This window comes from Periplaneta americana, chromosome 5 (genome assembly GCF_040183065.1).
Source record: "Periplaneta americana isolate PAMFEO1 chromosome 5, P.americana_PAMFEO1_priV1, whole genome shotgun sequence".
Lineage (NCBI taxonomy): Eukaryota > Metazoa > Arthropoda > Insecta > Blattodea > Blattidae > Periplaneta > Periplaneta americana.
In genome coordinates this window covers 155,407,070-155,430,222 of record NC_091121.1, presented here as the reverse complement: position 1 = coordinate 155,430,222, position 23,153 = coordinate 155,407,070, and the positions used below count along the sequence as shown (strand labels likewise).

At 35.3% G+C, this 23,153-nt stretch overlaps 1 protein-coding gene across 1 annotated transcript in view; it reads left to right on the top strand.

The window, feature by feature from the left end:
• The window catches only part of mTor (serine/threonine-protein kinase Tor), an 85,579-nt gene that overhangs the window by 629 nt on the left and 61,797 nt on the right, over window positions 1-23,153 (top strand). The window contains exons 2-10 of the mRNA XM_069826705.1: window positions 921-1,050; window positions 2,741-2,976; window positions 5,759-5,955; window positions 8,680-8,878; window positions 11,021-11,295; window positions 13,157-13,325; window positions 13,949-14,159; window positions 16,363-16,554; window positions 21,534-21,740. Of these exons, the coding sequence (XP_069682806.1) occupies window positions 921-1,050; window positions 2,741-2,976; window positions 5,759-5,955; window positions 8,680-8,878; window positions 11,021-11,295; window positions 13,157-13,325; window positions 13,949-14,159; window positions 16,363-16,554; window positions 21,534-21,740 (1,816 nt within the window). The remainder of the gene's footprint in view (window positions 1-920; window positions 1,051-2,740; window positions 2,977-5,758; window positions 5,956-8,679; window positions 8,879-11,020; window positions 11,296-13,156; window positions 13,326-13,948; window positions 14,160-16,362; window positions 16,555-21,533; window positions 21,741-23,153) is intronic.

The window sequence follows — 23,153 nt, the reverse complement described above, 5'->3', positions numbered from 1 at the left end:
GCTGGTCCCCTTCTATACGCAGTATTAGTAATTCTTTACAACTGCACTACCAAAGGAAGGCGGATATCTTTCCGTACCTACCTACCAACCAAACTGTGTATAATATGCAAGGCATACCAAAAACTTGAACTAACCAAACCTGACCTTTCACACTCGACCTTACGAAAACTCGCATTTTTTCTATGTATCTACCAAAAGGCTTACATTTCAAGGCATGCGATCCCGTCTCTCCTCCAGTCACCAGTTTTACATCAACTTTCCACTCTTATTCCTGTGCGAAAATGGCATCACCTCTCGATTCATCTTTGGGATAAATCGCAGTAAAGAGAACGCCAGTAGGGGAAGTTATCCGCATCCACATGAAATGTGCATTCGACACAACACTCACCTATCACGTAGAGTGTCTGGTGAGCTAGTAGGGGAAAAGTGGATTGCGATTTTCCCCATCTTTGTTTTCGAAAGGCTATGCATGATTTGACTAGAAGCCAAGTACATACATCCTAGGTGTAGCCTACTTCTATTTGGTAACGCAGTTGTAAAGAAGGTCCCTGATTTACTGTGTTATCGGTAGGCCTACGTGCCTTTTCGGAACGTGCAACGATTATTTTAAGTACATAGGCCTACCACGCCATTCTAAAACTGATCCATAATAGGCAAAATACAGTATTTACGATACTTTTATGATATTGATTTGCACTTTCATTTTTATTATTATTATTAATTATTATTATTATTATTATTATTATTATTATTATTATTATTATTATTATTATTACTACTACTACTAACTACTACTACTACTACTACTACTACTACTACTACTACTACTACTACTACTACTACTACTACTATTCGTTTAGGCCTACACAGGATTGTATGATTATGTATAGGCTATACAAATTGTTTATGGTTTTTCGTAGGTGAAGACAGAGTTACGAGAAGTATCCGTGGAGGAACTTACCTCATTTATGGATGAATTCAACCATCACATTTTCGAAATGGTTTCTGGATCTGATGTGAATGAGAAGAAGGGAGGAATATTGGCAATTGGTGAGTGTTAGTTCATATAAAATGAGGTAGGGCTACTACTTTAATGAACTTTCAACTTTTTGTTGTACATTATTTATTCAGATCTGATTGTAACTTCTACCAATAACTTATTCAGTTTTTTTTTAAATTGGATTTACTTTTCATTGTCGTAAATGAATGGGTGGCATCCGAAGAAATTCTGTAGAAACTGAGCATTCATATTTTATGCACTACAACATATCGAAATGGTGGCTTTTTCATGCATATGTTTTTCATATCTTGAAAAAAAAATGTCCATTAATTTTAGTTTGCTTATATTGTCGAAATTTTTAAATGGCTGAAAAACCTTCGACATAGTTTATTCTGTAGACCCTGATGTATCTACGAAATTTTCTGCGTAATTCCCCCCTCAGTAAACACATTAGAACTACAAAAGTGCTTTTGCAATCAGGAAATGAGAATTTAATAGTAACCATACCAAAATACGAAGTTTAAAGAATCAATTGCAAATCATCTATACTCTGTTTCTGGAACCTGTAGAGTATAGGAGACGAAACAAGTCCTTTGTGCAAGTGGTGAGTGGAGGGATCCAGTCCAATGACAAAGTCTGGCAGAAAGCATTGCTTGAAGACGCTTCTAAAATATCACACTACTTACCAATTTCTGCTTCGCACATCTTACCCTTAGTGGCCATGAGCCGATGCAGCCTGCAATACACTCCCGCATTGATAGGCTCCACCCATTTGCTTGTCATATGCTTCACCCAAATGCGCCGATGTACTTTACAGATTCCAGAAACGGAGTATAGGTTATAAAAGTAATATGGTCAGCAATAATAGTTATTTACAATAAGCCTACAGGTGTTAAAAATGACAGGTTATTTTGTGAATAATTTTTTTTGCAAAATGAGATCACAGACTGAGTATAGCAATACCTGCAAACAAAATAAAATGATTTTTAACAAGTATGTTGTACACTAATTTTTTTAGACAGCTGTTCATTCATGCTGGTGAAAAGAATTCCACTGACTTTTTTGCTACTATATTCCTCCTCATTGTAATAGTGAAATTTTACCACAATAAAAGCATGTTGCAGGTAGAGATGTCGCCACTTCAAACCTAAACACCCTTTAATTTTTCATAATTAGTTAATTATTAATTGTTTTATAAAAGTTAATTATCAGTAAAATAGTTGTTGAAGCAGTTTATTTCATTTGTGTATATTTCTTAATAAAAAACAATAATTTAAAAAAATAGGCCTGACATTGTTCGAACTGCATTCTTGATTGACCGAGAGTTGACTGTGTGTGTGTCTATATATAATATAGCTTTATTATGCAAGATGTTAATACAGTAATTGATCTGTTTCATTATAAATTGTATTTTGGTGTATTTAACTTATGTTTCAGAATTGAGATTATTACAGCTGTTTTCTACTCTTTTGGATATGACTGATAATGACCGACTGTGTTGTGTTAAATAATTGAATTTTTAATATTGTGTTTGATACATGAATGATCATATTTTGATTATCTCTAGCTGTGATAATGCCTTTAGTAATGGACATACAGGTACTTTGCTTGCTTAATGTTTTGGTCTTTTGTCCATGAAGGTGTTAGATACCGTTGATTTCTAATTGACTAATTACTATTATGTCCCAGTTAGTTTTCGTAACTTTCAACATAAAATAAAATTCTCTCTTGATGTTTCAGTTTGTCTAATTGGTGCAGATGTTGGCAATATAAATACTCGGATAAGCAGATTTGCAAATTATCTGCGAAACTTGCTACCTTCAAGTGATACAGGAGTGATGGAATTGGCCGCAAAGACAGTTGGAAAGTTGGCACTTGTTTCTGGAACATATGCTGCAGAATATGTTGAATTCGAAGTGAAAAGAGCCTTTGAATGGCTTGGTGGAGATCGTTATGAAGGGAAGAGACATGCCGCAGTAAGTTGTACATTATTAAACTCCAGTTTACCGACAATTTTAAACAGGTTATTTAAAATAAGTAATGTATAAATTCAGTTGAAATTAAATGGAGAATCTTTTGAGAAAATGGTCAGATATGTTAAACCTTATATTTCGAAAGAAACATTTTTATGAAAACTAAATATTTTTGCAACCATTATTGTGCAAGTTGTGATGTTATTGATAATATTTTAAAATTACATTCTATATTTTTTGCATGTAATCTGGTAAGAAGTATTTTTAAATGTATGTTTATGGAAGATATCACTATTTCAGTTGAATTTGGTGTTCTTTGAAGTTGTTGAAATTGTGAACAAGACACGTCACAATTTTGCTACAAATAACAATTTCTTGCTTTCCCTCCCCCCTCCCGACCTCCTTTCTGAGGAGGGCCCGAAGACTTGCACCACAGCCTGAAGCTTATTGTGAGATGATTGTTGAAGCCCTTATGACCACATTTCTTTAAGTACGTGATTCACTACTTGGTGCCATCTTACTGATTCAGCTACAGCATTCAGGTCTGACAGAGTCCATCTCTTGATATTCTGCAGCCACCTCAGGTATAGTATCTGTTCGCAAATCGCATACTACGTCCTGTTGCATCCTATATTGATCTGAATATCGCAACATTGTAAAACGTCGCTATTTACCGTCATGCCAACTGTCTGATGGAGCTACACAGCACTGGTGACTTCCTTATCTGCCATAGTTCACTGTGAAAGCCCCTAAGCTTCTCTGCTCCCCCCAGACAGATGACATCTGTAGGCGAATCACAACACCACGTCTGCTGGATCTCCTGGTCGACCTGCAGCTACTGAAGATGATAATTGAAGTTGAAATTAATGAAGGCAAAATGAGTTTGAGGTCGAACGCTGTTACTCCACAGTAATGGACAGTTTAGTTCTTAATCATTTGATATTCTAAAATTCAGTTTTACTAGGAGCTTTTATATAAATTCAGTAAGTATTTAGTGAATAAACTTATTTATCTGAGTTTAAACGTTAAAATTGCAATCAGTTCGTAATAAAGCAAATTCAGTTTTATTGCCATTACTGTTTACCACCATTAAATTTCTGCTTCCCTCATCAGAAAGGCAAGGTCAGTAGATCATACAATGATTCTGAAGTTTAACAACATTTTCAATCCTACTGCTAGTGATATTTGTATACACCCTGTCATTAGGCTTCGTTGCATAGATCCTACATTTCAGATACCACTTTATCAAGTATTCGAGTGCAGAAGGATCGGTGATCTTGCAGGCCAATCTACATGTTCTCTTCTTTCGATCCATGCAGTTGGAAACATTTCCATTAGACATTCCCGAACAGGAACAGTAAAATGAGGAGGAGCACCACCTTGTTGATAACAGTTGTAATGCGTGGTACATCTTATGGATTTTGAGAATTTGGATACAGAATGACAAGGGCTGGTATTAGATCATCGCACAAAGTTCCAAATAGTCGTTACTTTTAAGGGCCTCATCAAAAAGAAATAAGGACCTAAAACGCACATCCTAAAATCTGCTCGCACATAAACTTCTGGGGAAACACTCTCTCACTCTCTCTTTCCCCCCTCTCTCCCTCCCTCCCCCTCTCTCTCCCCTCCCTCCCTCCTTATTATTTTTTGTGTAAGTATATTGCTATGATATAAAACACCATCCTCAAGTTTTGATGGAAATTGACTTTGTCATCCCTAAAGGCGCGTCTCCACTATTAAACATTTAACAACAACATGTTGTTACAAGGCTTTGAAAAGGAAGAAAATGAGAATGTGGATGCGGCAATATCTTAGTAAAAGACACTATGCAGGATACATTCTAAACGAGCTTAAAGTTGAATACAGTAACGATTTGGATTCAAAAACTTGCTGAGAATGTCAGAACACGATTTTAATATAGTGCTGCAAAAATACTTCCTGTTACATCAAAGAAATACACAATTTAAGAGCAGCTGTTTCATCTCAATTAAAAAAATTACAGCGCGATTGATTATCATAGGACCTACGACATGATAGATGTTAAAGGAGTGGGTAATATCGTATAATTATTCTTTCCGAAGTTTTACGAACGTTAACATACATCACCAAATACGACCATTATTGACGTCAACATAGCATTAACGTTTAGCATACGAAAACTCTCTATTGTATTCTCGAGAACAATTAAATAACAATTCCAGTTCTCTAAAACAGTCGGCCTTCCAAGTTTTGCCTGTGTATTCTTTTGCAGACACATCCCACAAACAAGGTCTTTCCATCAGTGCATTAATTTTATTCTAATGTATTTTCTTTCGTCCACTCCATTACTTCGAACAACTTACAACAAACACCAAGGACCAATGATAGTATAAAAATGATCAAGATACGCGCCACAAAATCGGAACTTATAGTTGTTGCTATGGAAACTGTACGAACTTTTCCGAACAGTACCGACGCTACACGAGCAAATGAATTGACTTGAATGTTTTCTATTTCTGCTGGAAAACACGCCAACATGTTAAAAGTGTTAAATTCAACATACTTAGTTAACATGTTAAGTCAATTGAGACTTGAAATGTCCATATACATGTTAAATTCAACATGTTGTTGTTAAATGTTTAATAGTGGAGACAAGCCTTAACAGTGAAAAAGTGTAATTTGGCAATCTGTTCACATGGTGAGGGTGATTGCCTGTTTCTGTATGATATAAATGTAGATTTGTGTATATAGGCTAGCATGGAGTGAATATTCAACATTGTGTATGTATTATTATTATTATTTTCAGGTGCTTGTTCTTCGAGAATTGGCAGTTTCTATGCCAACATACTTTTTTCAACAAGTGCAGCAGTTTTTTGATCTTATTTTCAATGCTGTGCGGGATCCCAAACCAGTGATTAGGGAGGGTGCGGTGGAGGCATTGAGGGCAGCACTTGTAGTCACTGCTCAGAGAGAAACAGCCAAACAGACCCAGAAACCTCAGTGGTAGGTAACAGCATGAACGCCAATCATAATACTATTAATGTGGAGGGATGAAAGAATGTAAAAATAGTTTTACTATTTAATAGTACTAACAACATTGGTTTGTTTTCATTGTTTCTAGGTATGGTCACCTAAAACCTTTCAGAAATTTGCTAATTTTGTAGTTAAATGAATTCCATTTCTGTAGATGGATTATCCCCATTGATAACTGAGAACAGTGATTTACAGAGGGATTTTCACATTGTTCTGACAAGGGATTAGCCAGTAAGGCAGTCTGTGCCGAAATGCTGGAACTGTATAGACTGATAGTACGAAGGCCACTGAAAATGTGGCCACAAATTTAGTGTGACAAAGTATTGCCAAATTTACTTCCTTTCTAGAGGAAGTCGTACATAGATTTTTCTATCCAAAAAAAAAAAAAATCGATTGCCCTTGGCTGAGTTTGACTTCAGAACACTTAGTTTTAGGGACAAGTACGTCCCTGTTTCCAGGGGACAGTCTTAGAATTTTGCTTTCTGTCCTCAAACAAAATTCGTCCCCAGAATGTTCCCAAATTAATAATTTGTCCCCAGACATTCCCGAATCTTCAGTGTTAATTATTATAATTTTATGAAAATTCTGTTGAATGTCTCAATGCCTGGGGTATTCATTCACAAGATAAGCTATAGGCCTATGTGGGTTGTACAAGATAGGTCAAAATTTGCTTTCCCCAATATTCATTCTTAGGTTTCATACTTGTACATATATACAAATGTCATAACTTGAACAAACGAATAGCTGGTGTAGTAAGTGGTCGGTTGACAATCATGTTCGTGCATCAACTGTTTTCCCGATGCCATGCCTTGAAAACAGTCCTCGTTTTGCCGATATGCACTTGATATGACAACAAGACGGAGCACCACCTCATTTTGGTGTAGGAATGAGGGACTTCTTGAACCAGCAATTCCATGAATGGGCTGGCCGTCATGGCACAACAGAATGGGCACCCAGATCATGTGACCTTCCACCGTGTGATTTTTCACTGTGGGTTATCCTGAAAATGATGATTTTGCTCAGAAACCGCAGAATCTGCATCAGTTGTGACACGTGATTGAACAGTCATTCGTGAAAATAGATGAAAGTCGTGAGTTATGTTCTGCCATTTGTAAATCATTGTCTAAACATTGTGAATTGTATCGAGAAACAGGGCCTCCATTTTGAACAAAATCTGTAAAGGAATGTGTAGTCAAATGTAAATTGAATGTAATTAAATGTAAGGAAGTGTTTGGGGAAAGCAACTTTTGACCCACCTTGTATATTACTAAGATGTCTTCCAGAAAGAGGAAAATTTGAAAAGGCAGTTCATTATTTTTCTTCTAATGTAGATGGACTCAATCTGGATGAAATAATTTATTTTATGAAATTTTTTTTGGTTGAAGAAATACGTGACTTCAGAGAAGATAGTAAAATGAAATGAAGAAAATGCTGATCTTTGCTCAAAATGGAGTGAAAATTTTAAAATTGTCTCTGAGAAAATGATTTTCTATGCACAACTCCAGAAGTTGATTGATATCTCCGTGCCTTCCTGGAAGTAATGCTTCAGTGAAGAGAATTTTTTTTTCAATGAACATGATGTGGAGATCCCAAAAATTCAGAATGAGTTTAGAATCTCTTCAAGCTGTGCTTGCTGTCTTAACCAACTTTAACATGACCTGTCAGGCATTTATTGCAAAATTTGGGGCTCCAGAGAAGACTTGATTAAAAAATTTCACTCTTCTGAAAATGCCAGCAGTTAAGCAGAATTAATATGTTTAGTGTGTAAATAGAATGAATATTTTAATTCTTTAAGGTGTGTAGAAGCAATGTAAGTGAATGACAAATTAACAGAAATGGTAAAAGTAGTTTTTCATATATCAATATATCAGTATCTGTTCCCGAAAATTGAGAAAAAAATCTGTTAACCTTAAAGTACAATAATTACTGAATAACTATTCTAGGGTAGAGATGGGTAAAAAAAGCTGGAACAGTTTATTTGCAAAGGCCACATGTAGCGCTATCATTGATCTCCAATCGAAAGTAGATATAATATTATCCATGTTCCACACGGTCTTCGTGCAACAGTAGCCTATGTAGAATCGCGCAATTTAATTGTACGAATCAAATTCCCCAACAAATCTCCTAATTATTAGCTTTCCATTGATGGAGAATGTGTTCATGGTGCCCTAACATAGTGTTAATTATTAATATACCGCGAAAAATATCATCGGCTAATGTCATCGTTATTAATCTCTCCTAGGGTTATATGCGTTATTTTTACTAAAATCGATTTAATTTGAATTGTAGTTATTTACTGTACTACGAAAAATGACTTTCGTTGCCATAATACACTGAACAGCTGATTTAAAGACGATTCAAGGGCTTTGAAACATGTTCCTGAAGCAGATGAGAGGTTGAAACAGTTGGCACTGATGTTGTAAACATATTCTTATGAAACTGTTTCTTTGAAACTGTTATTTTGGAACAGCTTCGTTCATGAAACAGTTACAGTCGAAACTGTTTCTTAAAAAGAACAGTTTATCCCATCTCTATTCTAGACCATTCAGACTTAAAATCTGTACTTGTGCTGGAAATGCAGTTATAAATAGTAACAGTGTCAGATATATTGAATTTGATCTGTTAATAATATAGCTGATATATTTATAGTATTGTAAGATGTATTGTAACCAGAAATTTTTTAATTTAAACAAGGTACAAGCAGTGTTATGATGAGGCTACCAATGGATTTGATGAAATTTTCACAAGAGAAAAGGGTGTTAATCGTGAAGATCGTGTTCATGGTTCACTTCTTGTACTGAATGAGTTACTGAGATGCAGTAATGCTGAGTGGGAGCGTAACTATGAAGAACTGATGGATCGAGTTCAATACCAACAAGGACAGCAAGCTAGTGTGAGTATATAAACAGAACATTTTCATCGATTGTGAACTGTTTGACAAAACTGTAGATTTTTGTTACATTTACCACAATAGTTTTTTTTTTTTTTCATTAAACGTACGGAATTTACATGTTTTCACTTCTACTCTTAGAGAAGAATAAGTTTTTCGCCATTTTGTTCACAGAAAAAGCATTTCTAGTAGACCTACATTATGGATTCCTTACATACCATGTTTTGTTCAATGTGGTAACATTTATTTTGCATAGGTTCTGAATATCGGTAGCTAAGAAGTGATACCTCGTAATCTTTAAATTTGCAGGTGAATCAGAAAATAGTGTTAAAAATTAATTTCTCTTGAAATAGACAAACTTTTTATGTATGTTTCTCCTTTGCAAGATTTTCTAGTCGAGGGCAAAATATTAGTTAACTGTCCACTTTTGTGAACCTAACAATGACGTAGTTATTCTAAATAATAATCTAGTTAAACTAAATTACTATTTTTGTAGATGTGTGGTATCACTTCTTAGCCATTGATATGTTTTACAGTCGTGAACAATTATACCTTACGGTACGTGAAAATATCATCCTGTATTTAAGCCTAAATGTCACGCATGTTTTATTGAGCATCCTAGAGGTGATGTGAGAAATTAATAGACATCATTGTAAGTTTAGTGAAACTATATGACTAACAGTGTTCTTTATTCAAATTATGTTACAATATTAGCCATTTCAAAATAAGATTGGATTACTTCATTACATTATTTTACATTACTTTTGGAGAAAATCGTGTTTTTACTGTGATAATTTTGTTGAAATTTTGCGTAAAATTTCTAAAAAAAAAAATAGTTTTAAATTGTTTAATAAATCATCAAATTTTCGCGAAAATATAGCTACAGAAGTACGTTGCAATATCAGCAAAAGAGTAAGAGTGTCGACTTTGCATGTTTGAGACCCAAGTTCGTATTCTAGTGGGTCCAAGTGGTGATGGACAAAGATGACACTTTGTACTCTCATCTCCCCTAATGACATTCCACAAATGCTCCTTTAATACTTATGGCTTTTAGAGAACCCGGAGATTCATTGCCGCCCTCACATAAGCTCGCAAGATTAATCCAGTCTCTACCATCATATTCCACCTCCCTCAAATCCATTTTAATGCTATCCTCCCATCTACGTCTCGGCATTACCAAAAGTAACTTCATTCCTCTTAGCTCCAAATATTTTCCTAAGCACCTTATTCTCAAACACCCTTAACTTCTGTTACTCTCGACATCATCTGGCCATGTATTCGATTTCAACAATGAAAACAAAGATAAAACATTATTATACTCTTCTCCAGTCTGAAATCTGTTCTCCATGCTTTGTTCCAGTTGATTCCTTGGCAAGAATGTAAACCTGTTGTCTCTTCGAAATGGAATGTTCTTATATTGCTCAAAAGAAATGATTTCTTGAAGTACATTCTCATCCTTTTCTTGATTATATCATAATACTGGTGCGCTCTAGACTTAGTACCCATATGTTCTCAGTTCTATAATATTTTTATTTCAAAAGAACTTTTCATTTATTGGTGTCTTGTCCATCATGTCTTCAGTACGTTTCCTTTTTGTCCTCTTCAAATGCTATTGCAAGAGTGGCAGTATTTTCGTGAAAGTCTTCTATAAAAAATTATATATTAATGTTATTTTCAACAATAAGATATATGGATAATATGTGGAAATTAAAAAGAAGGTGGAAGATAGAAGAACGCTGGGTTTGCTGTAAAAGACCTTCCCTTGAGCAGAAAACTATGAATAAATGAATGAATTATTGTTATTTTAACTGAAATAAATTTTTTAATTCTGATGTTCTCTTTTACGGAAGATAACATCATGTGATCATCACATCACCACCACACTTTCGTAGTATCCAACTGGCCCTGATTGATTGATTGATTGATCGATTGATTGATTGATTGATTGATTGATTGATTGATGCGCATAGTCTTTGAAATGAACACCATGCCACAATTTAGCCAATAAGAATCTCAACCAAATCAGTCATAGGTTTCTTATGATTTCAAACCTTTGAATATTGTTTTAAAATCACACAAACTTTATCCAGAAAATAGCTTAGGATTTTTTTTTTCAGTTACTAATGATGTTTGTATTTGTTCTAGGACTGTATGAGCTTGATGCCACGGTTGAAATCACCTCTAGTGCCAAAGTCACAACAGAGTAAAGGCAGTCCAGTAGCAGTAACATCTCCAGTTGGAAATCACCGACCATCTTTGTATGAAAGTGCTGCTTGTCGGCAGCTAATGACAGAGAGATTTGATGATGTATGCAGTGATGTACTAAACCAACGAGTTGTTCGAAACTCGCACATCCAACATACATTGCTTGCAATATTACCGAGACTTGCAGCATTTAATAAGGAAAAATTTGTTAAAGCGTGAGTATTGATTTGTCAAACAGATGATACATAGTCGAAGAAAGTTTATTGGGAGGGTTTGGGTATTTTTGTCCAATGGTAAATTAAAATTATGTTTTATTTAATGACACTTGCAACTGCTGAGGTTATATCAGTGTTGCCAGTGTGCTGAAATTTTGTCGTGCAGGAGTTCTTTTACATGCTAGTAAGTCTACTGACATGAGCCTGTCGTATTTAAGCACACTGAAATGCCACTGACCTGGGCCGGGATCGAACCTGCAACCTCAGGTACAGAAGGCCAGCTGTGGAATGGTGATGAGGTTTAACTAGTTATGCTCTATTTTCTCGTTTTCAAAGTCAGTTCTAATAAGTACAGTAGTGGCAAAAAAAAACCGGACCAACCTTTGTAGCTGATTTCAGAGTCACAGATTCAAATTATGCTAGTTACAAAACACATCCATCTTGTATAATTAATTGTAACAATGAAATTTATTGCATTTGTTCGATTCTTACCATCTTTTGTTTCCTTCAGTACCTCAAACTTACAGACGAAAAAACTTTGAGAGTTTTATTTTCATTTGGCATCAGTGTTACATTTCTACTCTATTCGGCAAAGATAACTGCGTATCTTGTAGTGTAGGCTTTTACAGCCGGAGTCTATAGATCTAGATTCATTTTCCGGGCTGAGAGGCCGTGGTCTGTTGGTTGGTTTTCGACCAGACGTTTCGTCTGCCACAGTTGCAGACGAAATGTCTGGTCGAAAACCAACAGACCACGGCCTCTCAGCCCGGAAAATGAATCTAGATCTATAACTGCGTATTTTTACGTTAAATAGCAGTACATACCTCTGGCTTCACTATCCATATTGAAATTACCACATTTTGACACAATATACAGCACAGGATTCTTTTATATCAGCTACGAGGGTTGGTCCGGTTTTTTTTGCCACTACTGTACTTCTTAGTGGAGTTGTTTTCTTGGGAAGCTCACAACTATTCTAATGAATTTTGCGTGATCCAGAGAACACCACGAGGAGGCAGATTATGTTCTTGAAATGATAAATGAACTAAATTAAAATCAGTCACTAGTTAAAAAAAAAATAAAAGAAGTGTTTGAGGTACTGAAGGAAACAAAAGATGGTAAGAATCGAACAAATGCAATAAATTTCATTGTTACAATAAATAATGAACTTTTAACAGAAAATTTGTTTAAGTATCATATTTATTTATATATTACTTATTTGTTCTTCTTATCAGCACATTCGTTTTGTCATTTATTGCACCCACATTTGTCTAGTAAATTTTTTTCGTTAGTGTTTTACATATATATTATATATAGTTCAACTCAACAATGGACAAGCACAAGCATAAGTCAGGAGAGAAAGAAGAGAGTATGTTTGTAAGTTCAGTTCTCTGAAAATCAAGATGTCATTATAACATGCAAGGTGACATAAGACTGATCCCGTATGATGGACCTTCTCGACGATAGCTAACATTGTTGTGTTATTTGGTGCCCATTGTTAAATCACTCCTGGTACTGCTCTTTAATGTGGTGCAAGCTCGGCCCATTTTGATGCCCCGCTCTGTATGACTGAAAATAATGCTAGACGATAACAGCTTCTCCTCTGTTACGAGAACCATAATTGCAGCACTAACCCCAACATTGAATATACGATGTATCAAGTTGTCTTATAAAATAAATAAATACTTGGTTGCTAGGGAAACATGGACAGCATATGAAAGATAATTTCAGTATTGTTTTGTTTTGTCGCACACTGTATTTACACCTGCACTTATATGTGTTGTTGTACAGTGAAAATGAAAATGCATTCAAATTGTAATATTACTATTGATCTGATAGAGTTATTTTTTTACCATAACAGACATTTGAATGTAACAATGCAGTATCTTCTGGCAAGCTTGCGAGGCCGTGAAAAAGACCGTAGTCCAGCTTTCACTACAATAGGTCTTATTGCTGTTGCTGTCGAGGATGACATAAAACCGTACCTCCCAAAAATTATGGAAGTGATAAGAGTTTCACTTCCAGCAAAGGTAAGGTTTATTATTCAGTGACATTTTAATGTTTCATTTTCCTACATGATACAAACCTTGCTGTTTATGATGTCAAGATAATGTGGTTATCTTTATTAATTAGATGTTGAGTTACATATTTCACTTCAAATTAGTGTAGAGAGGAAATTAACATCTATTTACAAAGTAATTAAAGAGTGCATCCAAGAATGAAGACTTAAAATATCATTACACGTGGAACACTGCCAATATAAAGAAAGTTAAAATAATTCATGAAAAGCACATTTTCAGTCATTATGAATGTACCTTCATTATGAATAATTACTATATCTGTGACAAGTGAAACGCCATTCATAAATGTAAAATTACATGTTCTTGAATCTGAATTTCTGTAACTGCACTATTTATAAGATAATCATTCACATGAAATAAAACAACTCGATCTACATTCTAGTCTTCTTGCGTTTTCTTTTATATTAGTAGAGAGTGTCTATAGATTATGAGAATCTTTCTAAATTTTATGCAGAAAATTGGCACGGAAATTTGTCTTGAAAGTTAAGACATTGGCAAGATTTTAATTTTCTCATGATTTGATGCAAAGTACATAATTCATTATGGAGATTAATGAAGGATTGGATTTATAGGATACTCCAAGTAAAAAGAGAGGAACATCTTTGGAGCCGGCTGTTTTCGTATGTATAACATTATTGGGACAAGCTGTTAAACTGATGATTAGAAATGATGTGCGAGACTTGCTGGAGCCCATGCTAGCTACTGGTCTCAGCCCAGCACTTACAACAGCATTAAGAGAACTGGCGTTTAGTGTACCACAGTTAAAGAAGGAGATATCTGAAGGTATGACATAAGTGGTATATTTGTTTTATAAGGATACTTGATGATGATGTTAACCATCTATACTAATAATAAATCTGTAGCCAGAATTTTTCTGGTAATTTTCGCTTTTCCAAAAATAATTGGTCCTAACATGTATAATTAACCATCCTGAAACCGCTTTTTTGAAATTTTTGTTTGTATGTCAGTCTGTCTGGATGTTTGTTACCTTTTCACGCGATAATGGCTGAACTGATTTATTTGAAAATTGGAATATAAATTAAGTTCATTGTAACTTAGATTTTAGGCTATATGGCATTCAAAATACTTTATTTAAAAGTTGGGTTATAAGGGGGCTTGAATTAAATAAATCGAAATATCTCCCTTATTATTGATTTTCGTGAAAAATGTTACATAACAAAAGTTTCTTTAAAAATGATTTCCGATAAGTTTTATTCTAAGAAAAATTTCGATAAGACTGCTATTTAATGAGATAAATGAGTTTTAAAATTAAAATAACAATGCCACCTATTGGCCTGCAATGAAATGGAAGGGGCCTTGGACAACAACAATCGAAAGCTATTAAACATAGCCTACAGAGAATGTTTCTGTGTTTGTATGAAGTAATTTCGAAAGCTAATTATATACAAGACTTTTAAAATAACAATACAATACATTTTCACTGCCATCTTAGATTATAGCGTTGTTGTTCCTGCAATAACACCTATGTGCAAAATATAAAATTTTTGAGTAGGAAGAAAAAACACATTTATTCATTCCATGGCAATGGTACATAGGAGATCGTGAATTCTTACATTTTAGAAAGAAAGAAATATAATTATATATCACTACAATATATGATATAATCACTATTTAAGTTATTTGAAGGGTTCAGAACCACAGTGGGCCAAGTGGCATTTACCGAAGACATAAAAAACAATGGTTAAAATTGTTATTACCATAATTCACTGGAAATATATAGCAAGTAATATAGGGTGCTATTCATAGACATTTCGCTAGCCCGGGCTACGAGCGTGCTAAACAGGATTCATATGATATCATATCACTGACACTGATTTATGAATACGAAAAACGTTAGTTCGCTGATCATCCACCGAAAGCCCGCGTTAAGAATGTCTATGAATATGGCCCATAAAGTTTACACATTAAAACTAAATGATATGTCAATCTTCATTAAACTATGGTTGCAAGTAATAACAATTAAGAAACATGTTAAAGGAATTGTCATTGTACCAAATGAGTGATCTCTGGACCAAAATGATCACATTTTAATTTTTCTAAATACAATTTAAAGTAAGTAACATACTAAATGATTTATCCTTCTATCAAATACTAATGTTCCCTGGATTAAATGTCCTATTTTAATTATGTAATTACTTTATATTTATTTCTAATGGGTGCAGTGGAGTGCACGGGTACAGCTAGTATTATTATAAAAACGCACATGTTATGATACTTCAGAGAAAATACTGTAGTGGAGATTTTTTTTCTCCTCGCTGTTATTTATACTTGCTTTAACATCTTTGGTCATATCACGAGTTAATCTTCTGTCTGAAATCTGAAGGCCTATGTACTATTGTTGAGACTGGTTCTATTGTTGTGAACTAGATGCCGATTGTATATGTGTTATTGATTTGTTATGAATATGATTTCGGTGATGAATGAGGCCGGTGATATTCAGGGATGTTGTGGCTCGAATTTCCTGGCATTTGCCTTACGGTTGAAGAAAATCCCTGAAAAACCTTAACCAGGAAATACAACCGTACCGGGAATCGAACCCAGGCCCTCTGTGTAAGAGAACAGTATGCAGATCCTTGGTGGGAATTTATTTACTTTGACTGCCAATAGTTCAGGAATAGACTTTAATGTTAATACACAGTTTCTGTGGTAATGGTCTCGAGATAATTTTTTTAGTTGCCAACATTTGAACATAGAATTTTTTTTTTCATTGTGAGAGTATTTGAGGTCGTTCATGTTAATATCACTGGGTATACTAAAGATACCATTGTTATAAGAACAAGATTTTAAGATGTAGTAAATATAAAGATGGGCACAATTTTTATGAGAGAATGTCAGATCCATCATGTTAATAACAATTTGGTAAAAAAATTAAAAAATATATATATTGTATTTTTTTTTCCTGTACACAACTTAGCCATAGTAAAAGATAAATTTTTATGTCTGTTCTAACTAAGGTATTTTACAGGTCTACTAAGAATGCTGTCTCATGTCCTGATGCATAAACCATTACGTCATCCTGGTATGCCGCGCCATTTAGTGCCACAATCTACAAGTTCAGCTGGGACGTCATTGTCCTCACACGGACTTGGTCAAGAATCGCAGGATGTTCCCAGCATTGTTTTAGCCTTGCGTACTTTGGGCAGCTTCAATTTTGATGGTAATAATTTTGGAAACATTACCAAAAATTACTAGGTAGTTAAATTATTTCTGTAATGGTAGTGATGGTGTTATCATAATAAAATACGTAACTGGGTATAATAACTGATTATGATGCCATTTGCCTTCTTATAGTCTAATAATTTTCCAGGATTTTTTGTGGTGAATATATGAAGTTGTTGATGTTTAATTGGCTGCATAATGGGTTCATTATTTCCAATTTCTGAACTGATGAAAAAAATTAATATATTTAATTAGCAGACAGTGGATATTCATTTAAAGACCATGGTCTCTGTTAGTCAATCCATTCTAACATTAAATAGAAGGAACATATGTGTGGTGACAGATATGCCTGTGGATCACTGCTGCTTGAGAAGATACCTGCAAATCATAGGTATCATTAATGATTGTGTTCGTGAAAAAAGTGAAAGAGTGGGGGTGTAGTAGATGTTTTTACAGCTTACGTAGGTACCTCTTAATTATTTATTAACTCAATTTAAAGGATTGAAGCTACCTCACCATCACTAGGTGAGCACCTATGAGGGTTTATTAAGTATTGATAGATATAGAGAAAAAGGATAGAGGAAGTGATCTCCTAGGCCTCGAATGTTCTAATACCATAGAGTCGAAAAGAACAAGAGTTAGCCAAGGGAGGCTGGATAGGAAAGAGCAAAAGGAAAGAAAAGGGAGGCTGATACTAGAAAAGAGAAAGGATCAGTCTCAGTCATAAGCCCATCAAGCTGACCAGTGCTGTTTGGTGGGTAGCCCATCCTGTTCATTCTGCATAAGCAAAATGGTAACAGCTGCACCACGAGAAGGTAGGGATTGGATACTAGGTTATTGTTCAGGCCGGTTCTATGAAGTCCTCAATATGGGCAATTAATGGGTCTCCTTCCTGTGTTTGACAATAACCCTTTTGCAGCCAGACAACTTCTTTGGGGCCCAAACCTATGCAAATAACTTCTTTAACCAGCGCATATTCTGCAGTTAATTCTCATTTAACAAATTTATGGGTCGAATTATGGCTTTCTTCTGATAAAGGCCAAGTACTTCAAAACATTCAAAAGAAACCTAATGATTTACAAATGTTCTGCAACATTCCCAGACACATACAAACTTTCTTAGCAAGAGCCAGGACAGACCATATTATCATTCAGAAGTATTTCCACTGCTTTAATCTTGTTGACTCTAGTAGATGTTGCTGGTGCAACAACAATGAAGAAGATATGGAACATATCCTCTTAAACTGCCCTGTCACAAACATCCATAGAACTAATCTAAAATCTGCAATCCCTGTAACCTTGGACAATTCTCTCCAATATATACTGAATACACCTCATCTTTGGAATGTGGCTGCTGAAATATACAACCAGCATCGTGCTTTTTACCCATCATTTGTAAGAAGAGGAAATTCATAGGTGAAACATAGTGGAACACGTGTTGTCAGCAAATGGCTGGATACACTACGAAGATAGATTAATGATTGTGTATATGGTTTTGCTATAAGAAGGAAGAAACTCTTTCATACATCATGTTCTAGTGACCATGTTCTAACCTGGATAGAGTAATGGCGGCCGAGGATTCGACATATATTACGTCACATTCGCCTTACAGTTGGGGAAAATTTAGAAAAATCCAACCAGGTAATCAGCCCAAGTGAGAATCGGACCTCTGCCTGAGTTCAACTCCAGATCGGCAGACAAGCGCCTTAGCCGACTGAGCTGCACCAGTGACTGCTCATGACTTAAAATACAGGTGATGCTGTAAATAAGCATAAGGAATATACATTGAACGAATTTTTTAGTGCTGTCATGCAATTCTCGCTTCACTATGAACTTGTGCAGAAAGTTCTTGTGTATGAATATATGCGCTGGTGAAGATAATCGTTTTTGTTCCAAGGAGTTGCGGAGATAAGTCTATGCAGTTTAATGTAGAAAATCTTTGCTCATCAGAATTACTCATTGATATTAATGTCACAACTAGGGAGAAGAGACTGTACATTTCATGCAATAAGTATTTGTTTTACCTAACAACGTGCAATGTTTGTGTCAAAGGCAGTCATCAAAAAGTGATTTCAGAAGACAGCATAGGTTCCATATAGAAAATGTGGCGTGATTAAGTGATTATTCATTGGACGAAATTAAGAAGCACGTGGTGGAACTCTTTCTTCAAAGGAAAACATAAGGATATTTTTAAGATATATCTTATATCTTGGGTTTCAGACAGGTATTGATGAAGATGTCAGTGTGCACCAGAGTATGGTTTCCAGAACTGTGAAATTTGTAGCAGATAAAATAACAGTCAAAGTTCGCCTATGGATAAAATTTCCAACAAATCATGAAGAAATTGTCAGTGCTAAAACCAAGTGACAACAGAGATTTTTTTTCCATCAACTATAAACGCACTCAACTGCATCCATGTCAGAATTCCAAAACCATCGGTTCAGTGTAATGAATATGTTAATCGAAAGAGATTTCCCTCAATTCACGTTCAAGCTACATGATACTTCGAGGAATGTTTCACTAGTGTTAATATCCAATGGCTGGATTCTATACATGGTTCACTCATGTGTCATAACAGATCTGTGTGTGTGCATTAATGCACAAGCACTCTTCTCTTTGCTTATGAAAGTTATGGACTGGCTTCATGGCTAATGACACTATATAGAAACACTCTAAAACCACAAGAAAGAGCTTGCAACAAACTTGTTTTCAGAATGGTGTATCCTAAAATGTTGTGTTGGACAGTTGAAGAGAAGGTTTACTAACTTGCGTTTTTTTATATTGTTTCTCGGGATATGTTAAGTGATTTATTTTTCATAATACAGTGAAATAATTGGCCAGTGATGATCACGTTATGATCTAAGTAAGAATAATTATGATGATGATGGTGATGGCGAAGATGACATGTTTTAATACTGTGGTGACTTCGGAACAACAGTAACATGATGGATGTTGCAACAGTGTGAAAAAGAAATTATACAGAGTCCGCCAAAAAAAATGTATACACTCTTTGTCAGACTGTATCGGGATATTGCTATTGTCAATTGATTTCAATTACGAGTATATTGTAGTATGGTCTTTCGCTCAACAGATGTCGGTACCAGTGGCATAGTGTCAATGTAAGCTAAAAAGCTTAGCTTCCCCAGTCAATAATAATTTCATAATAAACCTGCAGTTTATGGACAAAATTATTTATTAATTTTAATAGAATTTATATTTATGCGTTAAATATTGTGATGCAGCAGCTCAGGATGATTTGTGATGCAGCAATAAACAAGAAGCCTGCACACACCAGCTTCCAAGCAGACTGGTTTCTTCTGTGTAATCCACCCCGCAGATTTTCCATCCCTTTCTAACTAAACTACCCTAGTCGCAAGGCTCGCAAGAAGCTAACTTTAACATTTAAAATAAGTAGTTTCCGAGTTATCCCTTTTCGTCAGTTGTGTTCAGTTGAAGTGTTAGTGTGCATTGTGGCTGATATAATAAATAATGAGCGAAATAACAGTTCCTGACACTAATTTACTTGAATTTTTTAGGACAATTGTATTATCAAGACTGACTTACGAACAAAAGTGTGATTTAAAAAACAAATGACCGACTCCCTTGCTGTCAATGAAGGACACAACCAAACGACACATACTTACGTAATGATACTAATATTGTGATTTTTCTAAGTATGACAGGGAGTGAGCTAATGTTATACGTATACGTGTGTATTTGTTAGAGATATGTGTAAACCGTGAAATCATACGTATCATTTGAGGTCATGCCTTATTGGTGTTACTTACGATGTTCCAACCAATCTTCGACTGCTAACTTGACATTGACTACTATTTATTTTAAGACTGTATTTTTGTAATACGTTTTCTCATATTGCATGAAAGACAACTTGAGTTAGCTTCCCCTGCTTAAAATTTCATGCTAGGGCACTGGTCGGTACTTTCATCACATTAGTGAGAAAACAAAATGGCTGGAGCACGCTTGACATTCGAGCAGCAAAAATGGATTCTCAAGTGCAAATGGTATCAGCGAATGGTAACTGAAGACGAACAATTTGTGACGAAGGCAGTGTGATCTGATGAGGCCCAGTTTAAACTTAATGAAACAGTGAATCGGCATAACTGTGTCTACTGAGTACCAGAAGATCCGCATCTTCATATGGATAAGGTGGTCAGTCTACCAGGGATTCACGTGTGGTGTGGACTATCATCTAGATTCTAGGGGCTTTTTCTTTGATGGTACTGTCACTGGAGAAATGTACCTCTAAATGTTACGCACATCAGTTTTACGAGGTGTACGTGCACTTTATGGAGCTGATGATGAGGTCTTCTATGAACAGGATGGGATGCCACCACACTACCATCTAGCCATACGAGCTTTTTCTTGATGACAATCTGTAGGGACATTGGATTGAACGAAGAAGGCCCATTGAGTTCCCTCTGCAGTTGCCAGATCTAACCCCTATGGATTTTTACTTGTGGAGAACTGTGAAAGATCAAGTCTATCGACATAAGCTGCACACACTGGAGGACCTTCACCAGGAGATTACAGCATCATGTGCAGCGATCTCCATGGAAACATTGACTGATGTAGCTGCGGTGGCCGCTCGTCGTTGTGTTATGTGTCTGGCCGCCAACAGCGAACATTTTGAACATCTGAAGTAACCGTATGCCTAATTGAAGACAGTACTACATGTGTGATCAATATTTAAATGTAAAACAAACATATAATAAATGGTTTTAGTACCTTAAAGAGTGTATACATTTTTTTGGCGGACTTCGTAGTTTATCTCTTAACATTGTAATGGAATATCATTTAAGTTAACATCAACAGAAATGAGCAAAATGATACATCTTCATTACTGTCAAAGATTGTAAATAAGTAGTTTCTAATAGCAGATTCCTGAGTGTCACATTATTCATGTTGTAAATAGTGATATTTATTTTTTTAAATTGTCTGTCTTCATTTTGTATTCCAGGTCATTCATTGCTACAGTTTGTCCGACGATGTGCTGACCATTTTCTTAAGAGTGAACAACAAGAAGTAAGATTAGAGGCAGTCAGAACTTGCAGTCGCCTGTTAAGACTTGCTCTGCAAGGTTCCGCCAATCGACATTCAGATACTGTTACAACAACTGTTGCTGATGTGTTGGGAAAACTTCTTGTAGTTGGGATTACAGATACTGGTGAGATCTGTAATTAATTTTCCTACTGCAGTTTGCTGTCTTAGACGTATTGTACAGTGACTTTTTTGTCATGTGGGTTGCAACTGATGTCTAGTAAGAGTTCAGTTGCTGCACAGTTTGGGGGTTTCATACTGTTGATAATGTACGTATTCTTCTATATCAAAGAATAACATACTAATTTAAATGTGAAACTAGATCAAAAAGCTGTGTGTAACTGTGAATTGTCTGTTTACGTAAGCAGCAGGTCTTTATTGAAGTAATTTGAGAGGGTGAGCCAAATGAAAACTCCTCCCCTCCCCCATAATTTATTCATTGATTAAAGTTCACGTTAACACTTTGTTTGCTAAAAACATAAAATTACTTAGTCACACGTTAAAAAGTGTTGAAATTTTAAAAAAAGGTATATACCTTCGACAGATGGCCCGTTTTGACGTGATGTTACGTCTTCATCAGTGACTCTTGAACTACTGGTCACATCCTCAATGGACCTAACAGTTTTTTCTTCCATCACTTCTTTGAGTGTCCAAATGTGTGATAATTAATGGGTAAAGAGCTCTGATGAGTATGGTGGATGTGGAAGACAGTCTAGCATTAACAGGTTGTAAAATAACACCTGGGCTCAGAAATCAACATAATTTCTATTTGATTGCTGATTGAAGACGATTCCTTTAGTGCTATAGTGCTCCAAAATTATCCCTCATTCTTCCTTTTATTTTTATTTCATGTGACCAGTAGTTCAAGAGACACTGATGAAGATGTAACATCATGTCGAAACGGGCCGTCTGTTGTAAAACTTTTTAACGTGTGACTAAGTAATTTTATGTTTTTTACATAATTTATTAACGAAAGTGGTACACAAATGCGTCATTTTCCTAAATAATCCCTGTTGTGTTCAATACACATCCTCCAGTGCTTACGGAGTGCATGGATTCTTCCAAAAAAAAAATTCTTTTGGTGCAGTGTGCCTGTGCACATCTTCAATGGACCTAAAAGTTTTTTCTTCCATCACTTCTTTCAGTGTCCAAACATATGATAATTAATGGGTAAAGAGCTATGATGAGTATGGTGGATGTGGAAGACAGTCGAGCATTAACATGTTGGAAAATAACACCTGGGCTCAGAAATCAACATAATTTCTACCTATTTGATTGGTGGTTGAAGATGATTCCTTTAGTGCTATAGTGCTCCATAATTATGCCTCATTCATCCTTTTATTTTTATGTGCTGTGGTTGAGTTCTGTGAAATTTAAATAAAAATTATTTAACACTGGTTAATATAATGTGACTTACTGTGTAGTTTGAAATGATTAGTAGGGGGCGGATGTTGTTCTACTTAAAATGATCAATAAAATGCCCTCAAAGTAATGGAAATATGACATAAAATTAAAAGAAAATGACATTTAAATATTATTT